The sequence below is a fragment of the Phascolarctos cinereus genome, unplaced genomic scaffold (genome assembly GCF_003287225.1).
Source record: "Phascolarctos cinereus isolate Bilbo 61053 unplaced genomic scaffold, phaCin_HiC Scaffold_4;HRSCAF=312, whole genome shotgun sequence".
Taxonomy (NCBI): domain Eukaryota; kingdom Metazoa; phylum Chordata; class Mammalia; order Diprotodontia; family Phascolarctidae; genus Phascolarctos; species Phascolarctos cinereus.
Window position 1 is genome coordinate 487356641 of NW_027555847.1, and position 20390 is coordinate 487377030.

Below are 20390 nucleotides of genomic sequence, written 5' to 3' on the forward strand. Positions count from 1 at the left end.
ACAAATGTAAAAAAGCAGAAATAGATAATACATCCTTTAAAGACCATAATGCAATAAAAACAGCAATTGATTCAGGGACCACAAACAAAAGATACTGGAGACTTAACAACAAAATCTTAAATAACAAATTGCTCAAAAACAGATCATAGAAACAGTAACTATCTAAAAAGAAAATGATAATGATGAAACAACATACCAAAATTTCTAGGATGCAGCTAAAGCAATAGTCTTCAAATAAAGAGATATGAGAGGACACTTCCAATCTACCCCTTCATTGGAGGTTTGAGGTCCACAAATGCTATACATTGCAAATGTTTTTGGAATTTTTCAATGCATTGATCAGTTGTGCTGATTTTTTTTTCCATTCTAAAAAATACTTTTTATATGAGACGGCTTTCTGGGAGAGGGAAGGATACTTGGCATAACTACAATGATGTAAGAAACAGAAGATATCAATAAAAACTTATTTTTAAAAAAGAAAGAAAAAGGGATGTCTTGAAGTGAAATTCTTTTTCGTTGTGTGTTGAGAGAGAGCTAAGGAATAAGATGATTAAATTACATATATGTAATTGAGTATGGGGAGAGAGTAGAATATCCAAGTAAAACTATCCATCATGAAGTTGGTGATAAAGAATTAAGAGTCTAAGATAGAAGCCTCGACCAGAGATGGAGATTATTAAATGAGACAGTTAAAAAAGGTAAGGTAAGATAGGTAAGAAGGTAAGAAAGAACACTCAAACTGAAGTCAGGGAGACAAGTTTAAAGCCTGCCTCAGACCCTAGGTCTCTTTCGGCCTTTTTACTAATCTATAACAACTCTTCCAGAGTTGTTAGGATCAAATGAGATAACATACATAAACTTGGCCAATTTTAAAATATTATAATAGCTATGGTTAGAATAAAATAGGAGATTACGATGTAAATATATATAAGACACTGTGCAAATAGAAATGTAAGCTATTATTAGAATAAAATGTTAAGTTATATGACAAATATATGTAATACATGTAAACTACTTTGTAAACTTTAAATTGTTATCTATTCAATAACAGCTATTAATAATTTTGTAATACAACAGGAAATTATATATGTAAACATATAAGCATAATATATAAGGCACTTTGCAAACTTTAAGATGTCATATAAAAAATTTTTTTAATTTTAAAATTTTTAAAATTTTTAAAAATTTTAGATGTCATATAAATGATGGCTACTATTACAATAAAATAAGAAATTATACATGTTAATGCTTAATATAATATATATAAAATATAGTTTCCTCGATTTTTTTCTTTTTTCTTAATCCAAATATCAGTTTCTCAAAAGAGGAAAATGATGCCCCATCATGTATAATTATTTAATTTTAGCACAAATCTCAGCTCCAGGATAGGACACACTCTCCATATATATCTGAAAAGGAAAAAGGTACCTTACTCTATGTGTGCCCTTCCTACAAAATTGAAAATCACAGCCCATTCATGCTGATTCAATCTGTGTGACTAATAGTCCACATCCTCCTATATATCCTTGGTGGGGTCCATCCAATGTGCTGGGTGTTCTTCTAGATTTCTTGATATACCATGGGCTGGCCATCAGTTGTCACTGGCTTACATTACATGATAGGCTCACCTCCATTTTAGATCCATATTTCCATAGTGACCTTTATACCACTTCTCACAAGTAATTCTTTATTGGTAACATGCTGCAGCCTGCTCATGTCAACCATGAATCTCACTCCCTTGCCATCTGGCAATGGAGACTTTAATTCTTTAGAGACTGCAATAGTCTACAACTCACAGCCACCACACAGCAACTCCAGAGAAATAATGGCATTAAAAAACTAGATTTTTGTTTGAAGGAGAAATCTGAGGTCATTAAGAGGACTGGATAATTTCCTAAAAGCAATCCAGTCTGCTCTTCTAGCATTCAATTCTAGACCCAGTTAATTATCTATCTACAGCGTCTGTCCAAGGTATATGCATCCAAATGCATATGACTTTCATGTCATTTTTACCATTCATTGTAAACACTTTTTAAAATTGTGGTATTTTATTACTATTTTTAAGTTTGCCTTGTTAACCACTAAGGGGTACTCAGAACTGTTACCATTATATCAGTGCTCTCCTACTTCCAACAATATTATCATATGTAGTTGTTCAGTTGTGTCCAACTCTTCGTGAACCCATTTGGGGTTTTCTTGGCAAAGCTACTGCAGTGTTCTGCCATTTCCTTCTCCAGCTCATTTTACAGATGAGGAAACTAAAGCAAACAAGGCTAAGTGACTTGCCCAGGGTCACACAGCTACTAAGTATCTGAGGCCACATTTGAATTCAGGTCTTCCTGACTCCAGGCCCAGCATTTTAACCACTGTAACGCCTAGCTGCCCTATCTCAAGATGCTTACCTTGGGGACGACAACACATATGGAGATTAGGATAAAAAGGCAGAAGGTGATACAGAAAAAAGAAAGACAAAAGCAAACTGGGGTTGGGGGGTGAGAAGGATGAGAAGTTTCATGAAGACACTGGTGCACCCGGACTGAACTCTGAAGAATGATTTAATAGCCAGTGATGAGGAAGGAGTTCATTCCAAAAAATCACCTCAGACTTTGTGAATATATCTTAAATTACACATTCCATCTTTCCCATGGATCACCTCAATAAGTCAACCACTTGTTGCTCAGAGATCTCTGGTAAGAACTTAACTAATCTTATCACACATCAGCACACACATCAGGAATTCCTGTCTTGCTACTTGTCTTTTCCTGAATACCAGCAAAATTGACTCCTGGATATTTGTAGCATGAACTGCAACAAAAGATATGGAAACTTTTATTTTCTTGTTTTGATATTTTATTTTAAATCCATTATCAAATTCTTACATTTAGACTATACACATTTTTGCTAGTAAAAAAACCAATTCAGTAAAATAAGATACTATAATGAAGTAATTCCAGTTTTCAATAATTCTACTCATTATCTTAAATATTTTAGGAATTGGGAAAGAAGAATGTTTTGTAATAAGAAAAGAAAAAAGTAGCAGATCAACCTAAAGAATAAGAGAAAGAACAAGAATTAGATTTTTAGGAAACTAGACATCTTTCTTAGATTAAAAAGTTCATTTCAAATTGCATGATGTCAACTTAACATGATGAAACATAAATCCCCCCTGCTTCATTCCTTCTAGGCTTCTATTCTTGACTCTTTGGGACTTTCCCTACTATGGCACAGAAGGCTCCTTACCCTAGAAATTAGATCCAACCCCAGGCTTTCTCACATTGGAGTACTCTTGGTCCTGTGGCCCCCTTCCTTTGATAGGCTCAGTCCTCCCAGAACCTCCATTTTAAGGAAATCATCCAAGTCAGTCTTGTCTTCATTTCTCCTCCCCAACTCACGGACATGCTCTACCATGCCCACGCCTAGGGACTTCCTCCTTCCCCCCATTTATCCCCAATCACCACTTATATATGTTGCCTTCTTCTATTAGAATGTAAGCTCCTTGAGGGATGGTGCTGCCTTTCTTTCTGCTTCAAGTTTTATTCCTAGCACTCAGCACAAAGTAAGCATTTAATAAATGTTTATTGATTTGGTTTTGTCCTAATATAACAGGTCTAAAGATTAAAAAGCTGTAGAACAGAGTACGTGTATGATTAAAATTTTCTAACACATGCAAAAAAGTACAAGATAAATTGTTCTTACAAGTGAATAATATAATCTAAGTATGTATTCACAAATGAGACTTCTGATTTCTGAGTAATAATAGTAAAATAATATTCATAATTGGAATATTAATACAATCTATTTGTCAGATGGAAAAAGCAAGGAGGCCAGATAACCTAGCATTGCAGAGCAACAGTATTCAAAATTCCAGTGATAACTATAAAGACCATAAAGAAGGGACTTTAAAACTTGTTCTAAAAATAGCCTTCAAAAATAATGAATTAAACAGTATTTCAAAGTATGGTATAAGATGCTGATAAACATGAGAACAACGTAGCTCAAATGAGTTCTTAATACAACAGAATACTACACCTGGTGGATAAATGGTAACGATGATGAAGAGCTTAGAAAAATAAGAACTAGAAGATGACAATCAAACACATCAAAGCAGAATTCCTACGAAAGAAAAAAGACATTACCCAAAATAGTCAAAAGATTCATCTTTCTCCCCAAAAGTGCTGGTTCTGATGTTTCTACTTCTGTTTACCAGACCATTCTCCCAGTCATCCAAGACCCAAACTTAAGAATCGTCTTTGAGTCTACCCTTTCCCCACCCTCTGTAGCCAAGCATGTAACAGGTCTTGTGGATTCTCTGTGTACAGTGTCTCATGTCCATTCTACCCTTTCTACTTTCCAGCTTTGATCATTCTAGATTAGGCTCTCATCACACTTCCCTTAGATCATACATAATAACAGGCTCCTAATAAGTATTCCTCACTCTCATGTGTCCCTTCTTTAATCCATCCTTCACACAACTGCCCCTACAGTCTTCATGATACTTCATTCTGATCACATCATTCACTCATGACTGGAAGAATGAATGAATAAAAAGGCATTTCTTAAGCACTTAGTATGTATCAAGCACTATATTAAGTGTTAGTGATACAAATATGAAAAGGAAGCTTACATTCTAAAGAGGGGGAGAAAACACACATATTGAAGTGGTAGCCCGAGAAGGACATTTTGCTTTATAAAATTACCTTCAGTGGCTCCTCATCACCCACCAAATGAAGTATAAACTATTTATAGGAGCAATTAAAAATGACTCCCAGAAATCTCTACTACCAAAACGCCATGGCAGTCTATCTCATGTTCTCTTGGCTCCTTAAGCTCCAAACAGCCATCCCATCACTTAAGGGTGCACCTACTATTGTAATGTTGTTCCAATCAACCTTTCTCCTCCTTTATCCAACTTCACTTCAGTGTGCTAATCACCCATCACTATCCACTTGACCCATTAGAACTCTAGCTCTACTCTTGATCAACTCCCCCATAGCTTTGACCTTCTGAGCCAAAATTCCTTCCACCTCCCTTTCATTAAAACTTAGCTTGACCTGAAGACAACACTTTGCAACTCGTTTCAATGATAACCACTCCTCTGTTCCTTTTTCCTAACCCAAAGAATCAAAGAAAGAAACAGGCACACTTCTCATTAACCACTGCCACTTTCAGACCATTCTTCTACCGCCACTCTTTTTTTAAAAATCCTTTTAAAATCCATGCAAATGGCTTGAATACCTTATACTGCTATCATTTACCCAAGTCTCTTCATTCTCCCAACTTTTTCAGCCATTTAGTCTTTGGCTCATGATTCTCCTTTCAACACCCACCCCTGCCATCATTAACATTCATGTTGACAACTTCCTTGAAAACCTGATCCCCCTGACACTGCCACTCTAAAGGCCTTTTCCACCATACTTTAGATAGGCACTAATACAGTTACCTCTTATACTTCAGTATCTTTAAAAATCACACTGCTACTACACAGAAAACAAATTCAACTCTTTAACTTCAACCTCCTATATTTTCACTTTTCATACTACCTCTGACTCTAAAATATACTCTCTACCTTCAGAGAGCTTTGGTCTCATAACATTCTGATTCTCTCAGTCTACCTCTCCTACTCTAATTTCATGTGTCTCCAAAACCAGCAATCAGCCCCTAGATTTAACACTTCAATACTTGGCTAGATACTACTGTCTCAAACTCCCTTGCTTCTCTAACTTCCTGATATTTCTGACTTGCAAATGTTACCTTTCTACAAGTCTTGGATGTGCTCCTTCTAACTTCTACCTTGTAGAATCCCTAGCTTCCTTCTAAGAAAAGTTCAGTTACTACTTCCTTTATGAGACTTTTCATGATGCTCCCGGTATATGTACTCTCCCTCTCTTAAAAAGAACTGATATATAAACATACTTTGTTTTTGCTTACTTATTGTACCTGTTGTATCCCTCCAGCGGAATGTCAACCCTTTTGCACAGGAACAATGTCGTTTTTGTCCTTGTAGCCCTAGCACAATGTCTCCCACAACTGTAGACATTTCGTATATTTTTACTGAATTTAACTGAATACGTGGGCAATATTCATCATCTGATGTCTCCATTTCAGCTCTAGGGCTATAGAGCAGGAATGGAGAAATGCATGAAAGCAAATTAATTTTATCAGTTCCCCAATGTCACCAGAGGATCTTAAATACCGCTTAGTAATCCTTCTCAATCTACATCTCATCTCATCCCAACAATAAGTACAGTGACTGTGCCAAACCTATCCTTCTCTGATCTCCCCACCAACCTGACTCTTATCCCTTCCCCATTTCCAGCATCACTGAGATGCTTCAGGCCATACTACAGGAAATGCCCTATTCCTTCCTCCATTCCTCAACAATTCCCACTACCATACTCTATTTTTCCTTCCTTCTGGTCACAGGAGAGATCCCTGACACTCATTAAGGTTAATCCTCCTCTCCATGCTTATCTCACTCCCCACCTGGCTGCATTGGGATTTTATTCCAGCACTCAACCGCTCCTTCAATTCATGCATTTTCAATCTTTTTAAAAAAAAATTTCCCCCCTCTTTTCTCAATACTAAAAAAGAAAAAAGAAGCATCTCCTTGATCGTTCTGTCCTTAGTAACAAACCCCTCCGCCCACAAAAGGAAGTATACTCCTAAAGTTTTTGGAATGGTTGTTGCAACCACTTTCTCAACTACCCACCCTCTCCTCAATCCCTTGTGATCAGGCATTTGAACTCACTACTGCAGGGCAAAGGTCTAATATCACCAATGATCTTAAAATCATGAAAACAGCTGGTTTTCCCCCCAGTTATCATCCTCCTTGAACTCTTGGAAACATTAGAAACTAATGATCCTACCCTACCCCCTGCACCCCCCTTGAAGAATTTCTCCAGCTTCAAAGATGTCATATTCTACTACTTCTCCTACCTCACAAATCATTCCTCCGCAAAGAATGCTGGGTTTTTCTTTCCAGTTTCTCCCTTCTCCAATTCATCCTCCATACAGCTGCAAAATTCCTAAAACACAGATTTGACTGTCACTCGCCTACTCAAAACTCTTCAGTGATTTCCTATAGACTTTGGGATAAAATGCAAAATAGTCAGTCGGGATTTTAAAGCCAAATAGAATTATGGCTTTGCCCTACTATTCTAGGCTTCTTTCATAATTTATATTCTTCTTCATGTACTTTGTGTTTCAGACAAAATGTCCATCTAATTATTTTCCATGCACAGCATTTCCCCTCTCCCAGAGTCCCACTGATTGGGAAATGGACAAACAGATTAGGATACATGAATGTGACAGAATACTGTGCCATAAAAAATGATGAATATGAAGAATTCAGAGAAATATAGGAAGACATGAAATGATGTAAAAGTAAGGAAAACCAGAAAAAAATTATTGGGGCAGCTAGGTGGTACAGTGGATAGAGCACCAGCCCTGGGGTCAGGAGGACCTGAGGTCAAATCTGGCCTCAGACCCTTGACACTTAGTAGCTGTGTGACCTTGGGCAAGTCACTGAATCCCATTGCCTAACCACCCCCTCTAAAAAACAAAGATAAAAAAATTATTACAATGATGCAAATAGAAAGAAAGAAAAATAACATGTCATCAAACGCTGCATCCTGTGTAATTACAAGCTGGTACCAGAAGAGTTTATAAAATACACATTCCGAATAGAGGGGGTGGAGCCAAGATGGTGCAGAAAGGGCAGGAAGTTGCCTGAGTTCTCCCCAATTTCCCTAGAAACAACTTTAAATCACACCTCAAAATGAATTCTGGAGTGACAGAACCCATGAAAGGGAGGGTAAAGTAATTTTCCAGGCCATGATAACATAGAAAGACTACAGGAAAGGTCTATTTCACTTAGGTAAATGAACAAATGGTGTCCTGGCAAGCCAGCGGGAGGCCTCTAAGCCCAGAACAGATCAGCAACTGAGGTCCAGTGGTCCCAGCTCAGCAGGTTAGCAGCACAGCAAGGCAGTGGAGAGGCCTCCAGCACTGACACAGCACACTAGTGGTCAGGCCTGGCAGGCCCAAAGACCCCAGCACAACTGTCAACCACCAGGCCCAGAAGCCCTGGCTCAGACAGCTAGTGACAAGACCCGTGGTGCCCCCAGCACATGAAGCTTAGAACAGCACCCCAGGAGCATAGCTCAACTTTAAAAGTCACAAAACAGGCTAGAAAATAAGAAAAAAAAAAAGAAAGCCCTAATCATAGAAAACTATTATGGCAACAGGGAAGATAAAAACAAGCTCAGAAGAAGACAACAAAGTCAAAACACCTACATACAAAAGCTCAAAGAGAAATACAAATTGGTCTCAGGCCCAAAAAGTCCTCCTGAAATAGCTCAAAAAGGATTTCAAAAATCAAATATGAGTGACAGAAGAAAAACTGGGAAAAGAAATGAGTTATGCACGAATCATGAAAAAGAGTTAATAGCCTGGAAAAAGAAAACAACTCCTTAAAAAGCAGAATTGGTCAAATGAAAAAGGAGGTACAAAAGCTAACTAAAGAAAATAATTCCTTCAAAATTAGAGTTGGGCAAGTGGAAGTTAATGATTGATTCTATGAGATATCAAGAATAAATCAAATAAAATCAAAAGAAAGAAAAAGTAGAAAAAATGTAAAATACCTCGCTGAAAAAAACAACCAACCTGGAAAATAGATCCAGGAGGGATAATTTAAGAATTACTGGAGTACCTAAAAGCTATCATCCAAAAAAAGAGCCAGGACAGCATCTTTCAAGAAATTATTAAGAAAACTGCCCTGATATCCTAGAACCAGATGATAACATAGTAACTGAAAGACTGCACCAATCATCTCCTGATAGAGATCCCAAAATGGAAGCTCTCAGGAATATTACAGCCAAATTCCAGAACTCTCAGGTCAAGGAGAAAATACTTCAAGCAGCCAGAAAGAAACAATTCAAATACTGAAAAATCTCAGTCAGGATTACATAGGATTTAGCAGCTTCTACATTAAAGGATGGGAAGGGTTGGAATATGATAATCTAGAAGAAAAAGGAGCTTGAATTACAACAAAGAATCAACTACCCAGAAAAACTGAGCATAATCTTTCAGGGGGAAAAGTGGATATTCAATGAAAGTGGGGACTTTCAAACATTCCTGTTGAAAAGATCAGAGTTAAACAGAAAACTTGATTTTCAAATATAAGACTCAAGAGAAGCATAAAAAGGTAAACGGCAAAGAAAAAACATAAGCTATTCATAAGGTTAAAACTGCTTATACCCCTCCATGAGTAGATAATACTTGTAACTCTTCTTTGTCTTTCTTAGATACAGTTAGAAAGAGTATACATAGTAAGAGAGTACGGATTAACTATGACAGGATGATATAAAAAAAGGGATGTGAAAGAGGATTCCACCGGAAGAAAGGGAAGGGAGAGGCAGAATGGGGTAAATTATATTACATGACAAGGCACAAAAGACTTACTACAGTAGAAGGGAAGAAAGGAAGGGGGTAAACATTGCTTGAACCTTACTCTCATCAGATTTGACTCAAAGATGGAATAACATACACTTGAGTACAGAAATCTACCTTACCCTACAGAGAAGTAGAAGAAGAGAGGGACAAGAAAAGAAGGGTGGGGGCCAGTAGAAGGAAAGGCATATTGAGGGAGGTGATGGTCAGAAGGAAAACACTGGTGAGGAAGGACTGGGTGAAAGGAGAGGGACAGAAAAGTATAAATGGGGAAAATAGTAATCAAAATTATGAATGTGAATATGATAAATTCATCAATAAAACAGAAATGGATAGCAGAGTGAATTAAAAACTAGAATTCTACAAAATGTTGTTTACAAGAAACACACTTAAGCAGAAAGATACACATACAGTAAAGATAAAGGGCTAGAGCAGAATAATTATGCATCAGCTAAAGTAAAAAAAAGCAGGCGTGGCAATCATGATCTCAGAAAAAGCAAAAGCAGAAACAGATCTAATCAAAAGAGACAAGGAAGAGAAATACTTCTTGCTAAAAAAAAAAAGTACCATATACAATGAAGTGATATTAATACTAAACATATATATACCAAATGGTATAGCATCCAAATTTTTAAAGAAGTTAAATGAGTTACAGGAGGAAATAAGACAATAAAACTATACAGAAGTTGACTTCAACTTTCCCCTCTCAGAACTAGAGAAATCTAACCACAAAATAAATAAAGTTAAGGAGATGAATAGAATTTTAGAAAAGTTAGATATGACTAACCTCTGGAGAAAACTGAATGAGGACAGAAAGGAATATACCTTTTTCTATGGAGGACATGGTACCTACACAAAAACTGACCATTGTATGAGGGTATAAAAACCTCATAATGAAATGCAGAAAGGCAGAAATGTTAAATGCATCTTTTTCAGATCATGATGCAATAATAAAGATTGATTAAAATTTAATTGGAAACGAAACACTTTAATCCTAAAGAATGAGTGGGTCAAACAATAAATCATGGTAATAATCAATAATTTCATAAAAGAGAAAGACAACAATGAGATAACATACAAAAATTTATGGGATGCAGCCAATGCAGTTCTTTGGAGAAAATTTATATCTCTAAAGGCTTACATCAATAAAATAGAGAAAGAGTAGATCAATGAACTGGGCATGCAACTAAAAAAGCTAAAAAAAAAAAACCCATATTTAAAAGCCCCAATTAATGTCACATTGGAAATTCAGAAAATCAAAGGAGAGATTAATAAAACTGAAAGCAAGAAAACTGTTGAACTAATAAATAAAACTAAGAGCTGGTTTTATGAAAAAAACACAATAACATAGATTAACCATTGGTTAATTTGATTTAAAAAAAAAAAAGGAAGAAAACCAAATAACCAGTATCAAAAATGAAAAAGGGAAATCACCACCAACAAAGAGGAAATTAAAGCAATATTTAGGAGCTATTTTGCCCAATTGTATGCCAATAAATCTGACAATCTAAGTGAAATGGATATTTACAAAAATATAAATTTGTCCAGATTAACAGAAGAGGAAATAGAATACTTAACTCCATTTTAGAAAAAAAAAAATGAACAAGCCATTAACCCCCTAAGAAAAAATCCCCAGGGCCAGATGAATTTACAAGTGAATTTTACCAAACATCTAAAGAACAATTAATTCCAATACAATATAAACTATTTGGGAAAAGAGAAGAAATAGTCCTACTAAATTTTTTTATGACACATATAATATAGTGCTGATATCTGAAACAGGAAGACCAATTTCCCTAATGAATGCTGATACAAAAATTTACAATAAAATACTAGCAAGGAGATTACAACAATATATCAAAAGGATCATATACTATGACTAGGAGGGATTTATACCAGGCATGCAGGGATGGTTCAATATTGGGAAAATTATCAGAATAATTGACCATATCAATAACAAAACCAATAGAAATCATATGATTATCTCAATAAGTACAGAAAAAGCTTTTGACAAAATATAGCACCCATGCCTATTAAAAAAACTAGAGACCTTAGGAATAAATAGAGCTTTCCTTAAAATGATAAACAGTATCTATCTTAAACCATCAGCAAGCATTATCTGTAACGGGGATAAGCCAGAAGCCTTCCCAGTATGATCAGAGATGAAGCAAGGATGCTTATTATCATCACTACTATTCAATATTGTATTAGAAATGTTAACCATAGCCAAAAGAGAAGAAAAAGAAATTGAAAGAATTAGAATAGTCAATGAGGAAACAAAATCATCACTCTTTGCAGATGATATAATCTATACTTAGAGAATCCTATGGAATCAACTAAAAAACTACTTGAAATAATTAACAACTTTAGCTAAGTTAAAGCATGTAAAAGTAAACCCACATAAATCATCAGCATTTCAATATATTACCAACAAAGTCCAGAAAGAGAAATTCCATTTAAAACAACTTTAGACAATATAAAGTATTTGGGAGTCTACCTGCCAAGACAAACCAAGGAACTATATGAACATAATCACAAAACATTTCTTACACAAATAAAGTCAGATCTAAACAACTGGAAAAATATCAATTGCTCATAGGTGGCCCAAGCCAACATAACAAAAATGACAATTCTATAGAAATCGATTTACTTATTCAATGCTATAATCAAACTACCAAAAAATTATTTTATACAACTAGAAAAAATAATAAATTTATCTGGAAGAACAAAAGGTCAAGAATATCAAGGGAATTAATGAAAAAAAATGCAAAGAAAAGTGGCCCAGCCACACCAGATCTCAAACTATCTTATAAAACAGCAATCATCAAAACTACCTGGTACCAACTAAGAAACAGAGTAGTGGATTAGTGGAATAGATTAGGAATATAAAACACAGTAGTAAATGACCATAGTAATCTAGTGTTTGATAAACCCAAAGACCCCAACTTCTGGGGTCTCATTATTTGACAACAACTGCTTGGAAAACTGAAAAGCAATATGGTAGAAACGAGGTAGAGACTATCATCTCACACCATACACAAAGACAAGGCCTAGACAAGTACCTGATTTAGCCAGAAAGGGTGATACTATAAACAAATCAGGAGAGCAAGAATAGTTTATCTGTCAGATCTATGAAGAAGAGAAGAATTTTTCACCAAACGAGGGACAGACAACATTATGAAATGTAAAACAGATAATTTTGATTATATTAAGTTTAAAAGCTTTTGTACAAACAAAACCAATGCAACCGTGATTAGAAGGAAAACGAAAAGGTGGGAAATAATTTTTACATGTATCTCTGATAAAGGCCTAATTTCTCAAATATATAGAGAACTGAGTCAAATTTCTAAGTATACAAGTCATTCTCCAATTGATAGATGGTCAAAGGACATAAACAGGCAGTTTTCAGACAAAGAAATCAAAGCTATCTATAGTCATATGAAAAAATGCTCTAAATCATTATTGATTAGAGACACGCAAATACCACATCATACCTATCAGACTGGCTAATATGACAGAAAAAGTTAATATGACAGAAAAGGAAAATGATAAATGTTGAGGAAGATATGGGAAAATTGGGACACCAATGCATTGTTGGTGGGGTTATGAACTGATTCAGCCATTCTGGAGATCAATTTGGAACAATGCTCAAAGGGCAATCAAATTGCATATCCTTTGATCCAGTAATACCACTACTAGGTCTGTAGCCCAAAAGGATCATAAAAAAAGGGAAGTAAAAATATTTATAACAGCTCTTTTTGTGATATCAAAAACTGGAAATTGAAGGGATGCCCATTAATTCGGCTATGGCTGAACAAGTTGTGCTATATGAATGCAATAGAACACTATTGTGTTATAAGAAATGACAAACAGGCAGATTTTAGAAAAACCTGGAAAGATTTACATGAACTGATGCAAGGTAAAATGAGTAGAACCAGGAAAACATTGTACACAGTAACAGCAACGTTGTGTGATGATCGAATATGTAAAACTCAGCTCTTCTCAGCAATCCTATTATCCAAGATAATTCCAAAGGAGTCATGATGAAAAATGCTATCCACATCCAGAAAAAGAACTGATGGAATCTGAATGTAGATTGATGCATACTATTTTTATTTTCTTGATCTTTTTCATGGGTTTTTTTTTCCTTTTGGTCTGTTTCTTCTTTCACAGCATGACTAACATAGAAATCTGTTTTACATGACTGCACATAATGTAATCTATTTAAAATTCTTGCTTTTTTGGGGAGGAGTGGAGGGAGAAAATTTGAAACTCAATTTTTTTTAATGAGTGTTAAAATTGTCTTTACATGTAATTGGAAAAAATAAAATACTACTTAAAAAAAAGAAAGAAAATGCATTTTCTACCACTCTTTGCAGAGATGAGTGACTCTGGGTGTGAAATATTGTATACTGTCACTTGGTTATGTTTTGGTTGGTTCTGCTAAAACACTTTTTTTTTTATTCTTTGGTGTTATAAGGGATGATTTATTGAAGAGGTGAGAGGAGGTCAAAAAAAGCAAATGAAGATATTATAAAAACAAAAATACCAATTTTTTAAGTGCTCAGTTTGAAGTCAAAGGACATAGGTTCAGTTCTAGCACTTACTACTTGAGTGAATAAGTCGATTTGCCTCTCTTTGGACCTCAGTTTTCTCATCTTTAAAAAAAAATAACAGTTAATGATGATCTCTAAAATTCCTTTTAGCTCTAAATCTATAATCTTACAATCATAAAATCATAAAATCTTATAGTCTTCTTGTTCCTAATTTTCCACAGGTCTTCTTAATGTGGTTGTTCCCCAACATAATGCCCTTGTCCCTCTTCTCTCTATGCAATTTCATTTGGTAATTCACTACTACAGGTGCAACTACCATCTTTGTACAGAACTCCCAAATCCGTTTATACAGTCCTGACATCTCTTTTGAACACTAGATGAATATTTCCAAAGGCCTACAGGACATGGCACTCTCTACCTAGAAGTCTCACCAACATCTCAAATTCAACAAATCAAAAATAGAGATTAGGTTCTTACCCTCCCCCTACTCCCTCTAAAAAAACCCACTCTTTCTTCTACAATTTCTATGCATAGCACCACCATTCATCCAGTCTACATGTTCACAACATTGGGTCTATCTTTGACTTTTCTCCTTTTCCTTTACTTTTCATATACAATGTCTTCCATATCTTATCAAATTAACCTCTACAACATCAACCTCAAAAACTTCTTTTCTATTACCACTGCCATCACCCTGGAACAAGACTCATTAACACCCACCTGGACTATTGTAACACCTTCCTAACACTTCTTCCAGACTCTACTCTCTTCTAACCCATTCGTCATACAACTGTCAAAACACTGTCAACCTACGCAGATATGTGATTACATTCTTTTTCTGCTCAAAAGTCTTTAGGCCTTCACTACTGCTTACCAAGTAAAATTCATATTCTTTTGCTTGACATCAAGATGCTCCACAATCTTATAGCATCTTACTGCTCTCATATTACTATATCTATGTATCTCAGAATGCAGACCAGCTGGACTCTTCTTTGCCACCTACATACACACAGTGCACTCTGAATCTTAATTCAAACCACTTTCTGCCCTGCCATCATTGTTGCTTCAGCCTCCAAACCTGACCAAAGACCATGCCTGTAAAGAGCTAAGCCTTTTGGGGGCAGCCAGGTGGCACAGTGAATAGAGCTCTGGCCTTGGAGTCAAAAGGACCTGAGTTCAAATCCAGCCTCACAGACTTAACACTTACTAGCTGTGTGATCCTGGGCAAGTCACTTAACCCTAATCACCTCACCAAAAAAAGAAAAAAGAGAGAGAGAGAGAGAGCTAACCCTTTTGGATGTGCACTGCCTAAAACTAAGCAGCCCTATCTGCATTCTGGCCATTTCTATCCTGTCACTGCCCCTCCTACCTTATCCACTCCTCTTTCACCTCTTTCTATGAGAACTGTAATCAAATAACCAGTACCATTGCCTTTGGAAGGGGCATGTTGGTGGTCTGCTCTATTTTTCAAGTCTTTATCTTCGTGATTCCCAGACGCATATCCTTCTTCTTTAGACTCCATTTTTTTTATGTATCATCTACTCCAGGTAAGCTATTTAAGGGAAAGAATTATCTCACTTTTGTCTTTGTATTCTTGGTGCTTAGCAAAATGCTTGGCACAAAGTAATTACTTAAGAAGTGTTTACTGTTTGTTTCATTCCTTTGAGCTCTCCTTTGATGTTTAATTACTGATTTCTTAATACAGGCCAATGGGTAGCTAAGTGGTACAGTGGACAGACCACTGAACCTGGAGTCAGGAAGACCTGAGTTCAAATCCAGCCTAAGACACTCAGTAGCTGTGTAACTCCTGGCAAACCACTTAACCCTGTTTGCCTCAGTTTCTTTATTTGTAAAAAGAGTTGGAGAAGAAAACGGCAAGCCACTCTAGTGTCTTTGCCAAGAAAAGCCCAAATGAAGTCACAACTAGTCAGACACAACTGAAATAATAAACAACAACAATAGTTTGACAAAGTTAATATGAAAGACAAGCAATTGTTATTTATAAATTTGGGATGATTCATTTATTTAAAAAAAAAACTTGCCTTTCAAGACAGTTAATAAATCTTCTATCTATAAGCACTTAGAGCAGACTATTACTATACTAAGCCAAAGGGCTATAATGGCAATAAAAATATATATGTTAACTAAAAATAAAAATGTTTAAATAGAGTCTCCGCTGATATACAGAGCACATCTCAATTACTTAACAGCTCAATGAGTGAATCCCACTAAGGTTTATGGGAGAATATTTGTACAAATAGGAAGAGTATACTAAGAGAAAATCACAATCTTCCATTCAGATCTAAAAACAGAATTCACACAAAACTGGAAATCAGATATGTAGTTATCAGTTGGGAGTACTAACCTCAGGGCACTGAAAATAAAACTTAACAAAACACCTAGAAGGGAAACATACAATCCTATTCTAGGAGGCAGACAGACAAAATGGTCACATATGTCCCTTCATAACTTTTCCTTTATTTTGATTCCTAAGATTTAATTGACAATTCCATCTCTAAGGTTTAATCTGAACAAAAGCTGAACAAAACCACCTGCTAACAAAAATGATAAATTTATTTGCATTTTATCATTTAAAATTCCATTTTTGAAGAATGTGAAATTGTTGGTCAAAATATTTTGTTTACATAGATACTCTGAAGATTACGCAGCCAATCATCCATGCTTCAAACATCACAGGATCAAAGATTTTAAGCTGTCAATGATTTCAAGTCATCTAGCCCAGTCGTCTTACTTCACACATGAAGAAAAAGATCCAGAGAAGTGAATTACCCAATCATAAATTTAAGTAGCACAGTCAGTTTTCAAACACAAACCCCCTGAATTCAAATCTAACACTCTTTACACTACGCTGCAGTAACCAAGTATTGCTTAAATACATGTTAATTTCTTGGTAGGAAAGTCTCAATGTTTGGTGGTCACTGATATCATCAACATCTAGTAACAGCCTCTTCAGAGTCTATATAAGCAAACAAGTAAGAGAAACAACAATAAAAGGGAAAGATATAGGTGGCTTGTGTTTTATAAAAGATATGGCTGGTGATTTACTATCTTCTAAAGAATTCATTTCTCTTAATTCCATAGAAATATTTGGTTATTAGTAGCAAGAATGGCAAACTAGAGACAAGGATTTTTGGTGCAAACACCTTGATAGGCATAAATTCATACAATGTTTACAGTATAAGGTTCCTTTTTTAAATAAATCATAAAGAAAACCCCAATCAACATGAATTTCAACCTTTGTGAAATTTGTTTAGAAGTCTTTATCACTGCTGTACTATTTCAGGAAAAGAAGACTTTTTTTTAATTGAAATATGAAATGTGAACTGGTCTAGACCTTCTGGAAAGCCATTTGGTACTACAGACCAAGATTAACTGTGCATGTCTTTTGACCTAGAAATGCCACTACTAGGCATATACCCTTAAGAGATCAAAGAAGGAAGAAAAGAACCTATATATATGCACATATTTCTAAAAGCTCTTTCTGCTGTAGCAAAAAGTTGGAAATAATGAGTGTTCATCAACTGGTGAATGCCTAAAAAAATTATTATATACAAATATAAATGAACGTTGTTGAGCCTTAAGAAATGTGAAAAGGACAGTTTCAAACAAACCTGGGAAGACTTGTATGAAATGAAGCAAAGTGAGGTAAGTGGAACCAGGAGTATAATTTCTACAATAACAACATTATATTTAAAAAAGAATTTGAAAGACTAAGAAATCTGATCAATGCAATGACCAATCACAACTCCAGAGGGCCAACGATGTATCAAACTACCCACCTGCTGATAGCAGTAATGGACTAAATAAAGGTAAAGAATGAGAAACCCTTTGTCAGGATACGGTCAGTGCTTTTGATATTATTTGTTTTGCCTGACTATAATAAGCTACTACAAAGATTTTTTTCTTTTTTTTCAATAGAGAAGGAATTTGAGAAGAAAGAAGGGCTAGCAACAGTACTGTCAATAGGAAGAAAAAATCATTAAAACTGGTAAAAAAAAAAAAGGTTCACAGAAAAGAACAGAAGGAAATTTGGAAGTAAACAAAGATAAGCATGGAAGCTTTGAAAGTAATATGTTGAATTTATTATAGGTTCTAAAAGCAAAACTGTATGCAGGGTGTCCCTAGAGAACTAGGCCTAGAGTCAGGAAGGCCTGGGTTCAAATCCTGCCTCATACACTTAGTAGCTGCTTGACCTTGAACAAGTCACTTGACGTCCATCTGCCTCTATTTCCTTATCTGTAATATGTAAATAATAATAGCACGTACCCCCACAGTTATTTTAAGGATAAAATAATATTTGAAAAGCACTTTGCAAAATTTAAAGCATTATTTAAGTTTTAACTATTATTATTGATCATTATTACGTTACTGAACAGCAGCTGATTAAAATTTTTAGAAAGTTCAAAAATCAATTAGAGGGATGGTTGCACAGCAATTATGTTAAATTTTTAAAAGAAATATATCAATATTTTAAATGATAAACCTTTCAAATCTTTTTTATAAGTTTGTAGCATGTAGACTTCTTAAGTTATTAAAGTTTAAAGCTGCACTAAGACTTAGTGGCAGGGCTACTAGCCAGGTGGCACAATGGATAGAGCACTAAGCTTGGAATATGGGAAGAGTCCTCTTCATGAGTTCAAATTCAGCTTCAGACATTAATGACACTAACTGGCTGTGTGACCTTGGGCAAGTCACTTAATTCTGTTTGGGGGGGGTTTGGTGGGGTTTTTTTAACAAATTTATTTATTTTTAGCTTTCAACATTCACTCCCACGAGTTTTTGAATTCCAAATTTATACCCCATCTCCCCCCTCCTCCCACCCCAAGATGGCATGCATTCTGAATATCCCTTCCCCTAGTCTGTCCTCTCTTCTATCTCTCTCCCCTTCTCTTATCCCCTTCCCCTTCTATTTTCCTGTAAAGCAGGATAGACTTCTGTACCCCATTTCCTGTATTTCTTATTTCCCAGTAGCATGTGAAAACATTTATTTTAAACATATGTTTTTAAAACTTTAGGTTTCAAATTTTCTCTCTTCCTCCCTCCCCACCCACCCCAATGAAAAGGCAAGCAACTCAATACAGGCTGTACATGTGCAGTTATGCAAAACACTTCCATAGTAGACATGTTGTGAAAAACTAACTATTTCCCTTAATCCTATCCTGCCCTCCATTTATTCTATTCTTTCTTTTGACTCTGTCCCTCCTCAGAAGTATTTACTTCTGAGATTACTCCCTTTCCCAATCTGCCCTCCTCTCTATCCCCCCTGCTCTTTTGTCCCCTTCTCCCCCTATTTTCCTGTAGAGTAAGACAGATTAACATGCCCAATTGAATGTGTTTGTTATTCCCTCCTTAAGCCAAATCCTATGAGAATAAGATTCACTCATTCTCTCTCACCTTCCCCAGTTTCCCCTCCACTGTAGGAGACTTTTCTGGTTTTTTTGTGAGATAATTTACCCCATTCTACCTCTCCCTTTCTTCTTCTCCAGTATAATCCTCTCTCATTGCTTAATTTTATTCTCCAGATATAACCCCTTAATCTTCAACTCACCCTGTGCCCTCTATCTATCTACATATACATACATATAATTTTTTTCCTCCAACTACCCTAATACTGACAAACTTCTCATGAGTTATAAATATCATCTTTCCATGCAGGAATGTAAACAGTCCAATCTTAATAAGTCTCTTGTGATTTCTCTTTCCTGTTTACCTCTTCATGTTCCACTGAGTCTCATATTTGAAAGTCAAATTTTCTATTCAGCTCTGGTCTTTTCATCAAGAATGCTTGAAAGTCTCTATTTCACTGAATGACCATTTTTTCCCCTGAAGGATTATACTCATTTTACTGGGTAGGTGACTCTTGGTTGTAATCCTATCTCCTTTGCCCTCCAGAATATTATATTCCATGCCCTGCGGTCCTTTAATGTAGAAGCTGCTAAATCTTGTGTTAGCCTGATTGTGTTTCCACAGTACTTGAACTGTTTCCTTTTGGCAGCTTGTAATATTTTCTCCTTGACCTGGGAACTCTGGAATTTGGCTACAATATTCCTAGGAGTTTTCCTTTGGGGATCTCTTTCAGGAGGAGATCTGTGGATTCTTTCAATTTCTATTTTGCCTTCTGGTTCCAAAATATCAGGGCAGTTTTCCTTGATCATTTCTTGAAAGATGGTGTCTAGGCTCTTTTTTTGATCATGGCTTTCAGATAATCCAATAATTTTTAAATTCTCTCTCCTGGATCTATTTTCCAGGTCAGTTGTTTTTCCAATGAAATATTTCATGTTGTTTTCTAATTTTTCATTCTTTTGGATTTGTTCTACTGTGTCGTGATTTCTCATAAAGTCACTATCTTCCAATAGCTCTATT

At 35.6% G+C, this 20390-nt stretch overlaps 1 protein-coding gene across 7 annotated transcripts in view; it reads right to left on the bottom strand.

Moving 5' to 3' along the window:
- The window catches only part of SPIDR (scaffold protein involved in DNA repair), a 551334-nt gene that overhangs the window by 477762 nt on the left and 53182 nt on the right, over positions 1–20390 (bottom strand). The window contains exon 2 of one of the 7 annotated variants that reach the window (XM_020992496.2): positions 6937–7025. The exons of the other annotated variants lie outside the window; for them this stretch is intronic. Within the exon in view, the coding sequence (XP_020848155.1) occupies positions 6937–6948 (12 nt within the window). The 5' untranslated portion in view covers positions 6949–7025. The remainder of the gene's footprint in view (positions 1–6936; positions 7026–20390) is intronic. 7 annotated transcript variants of the gene reach the window in all.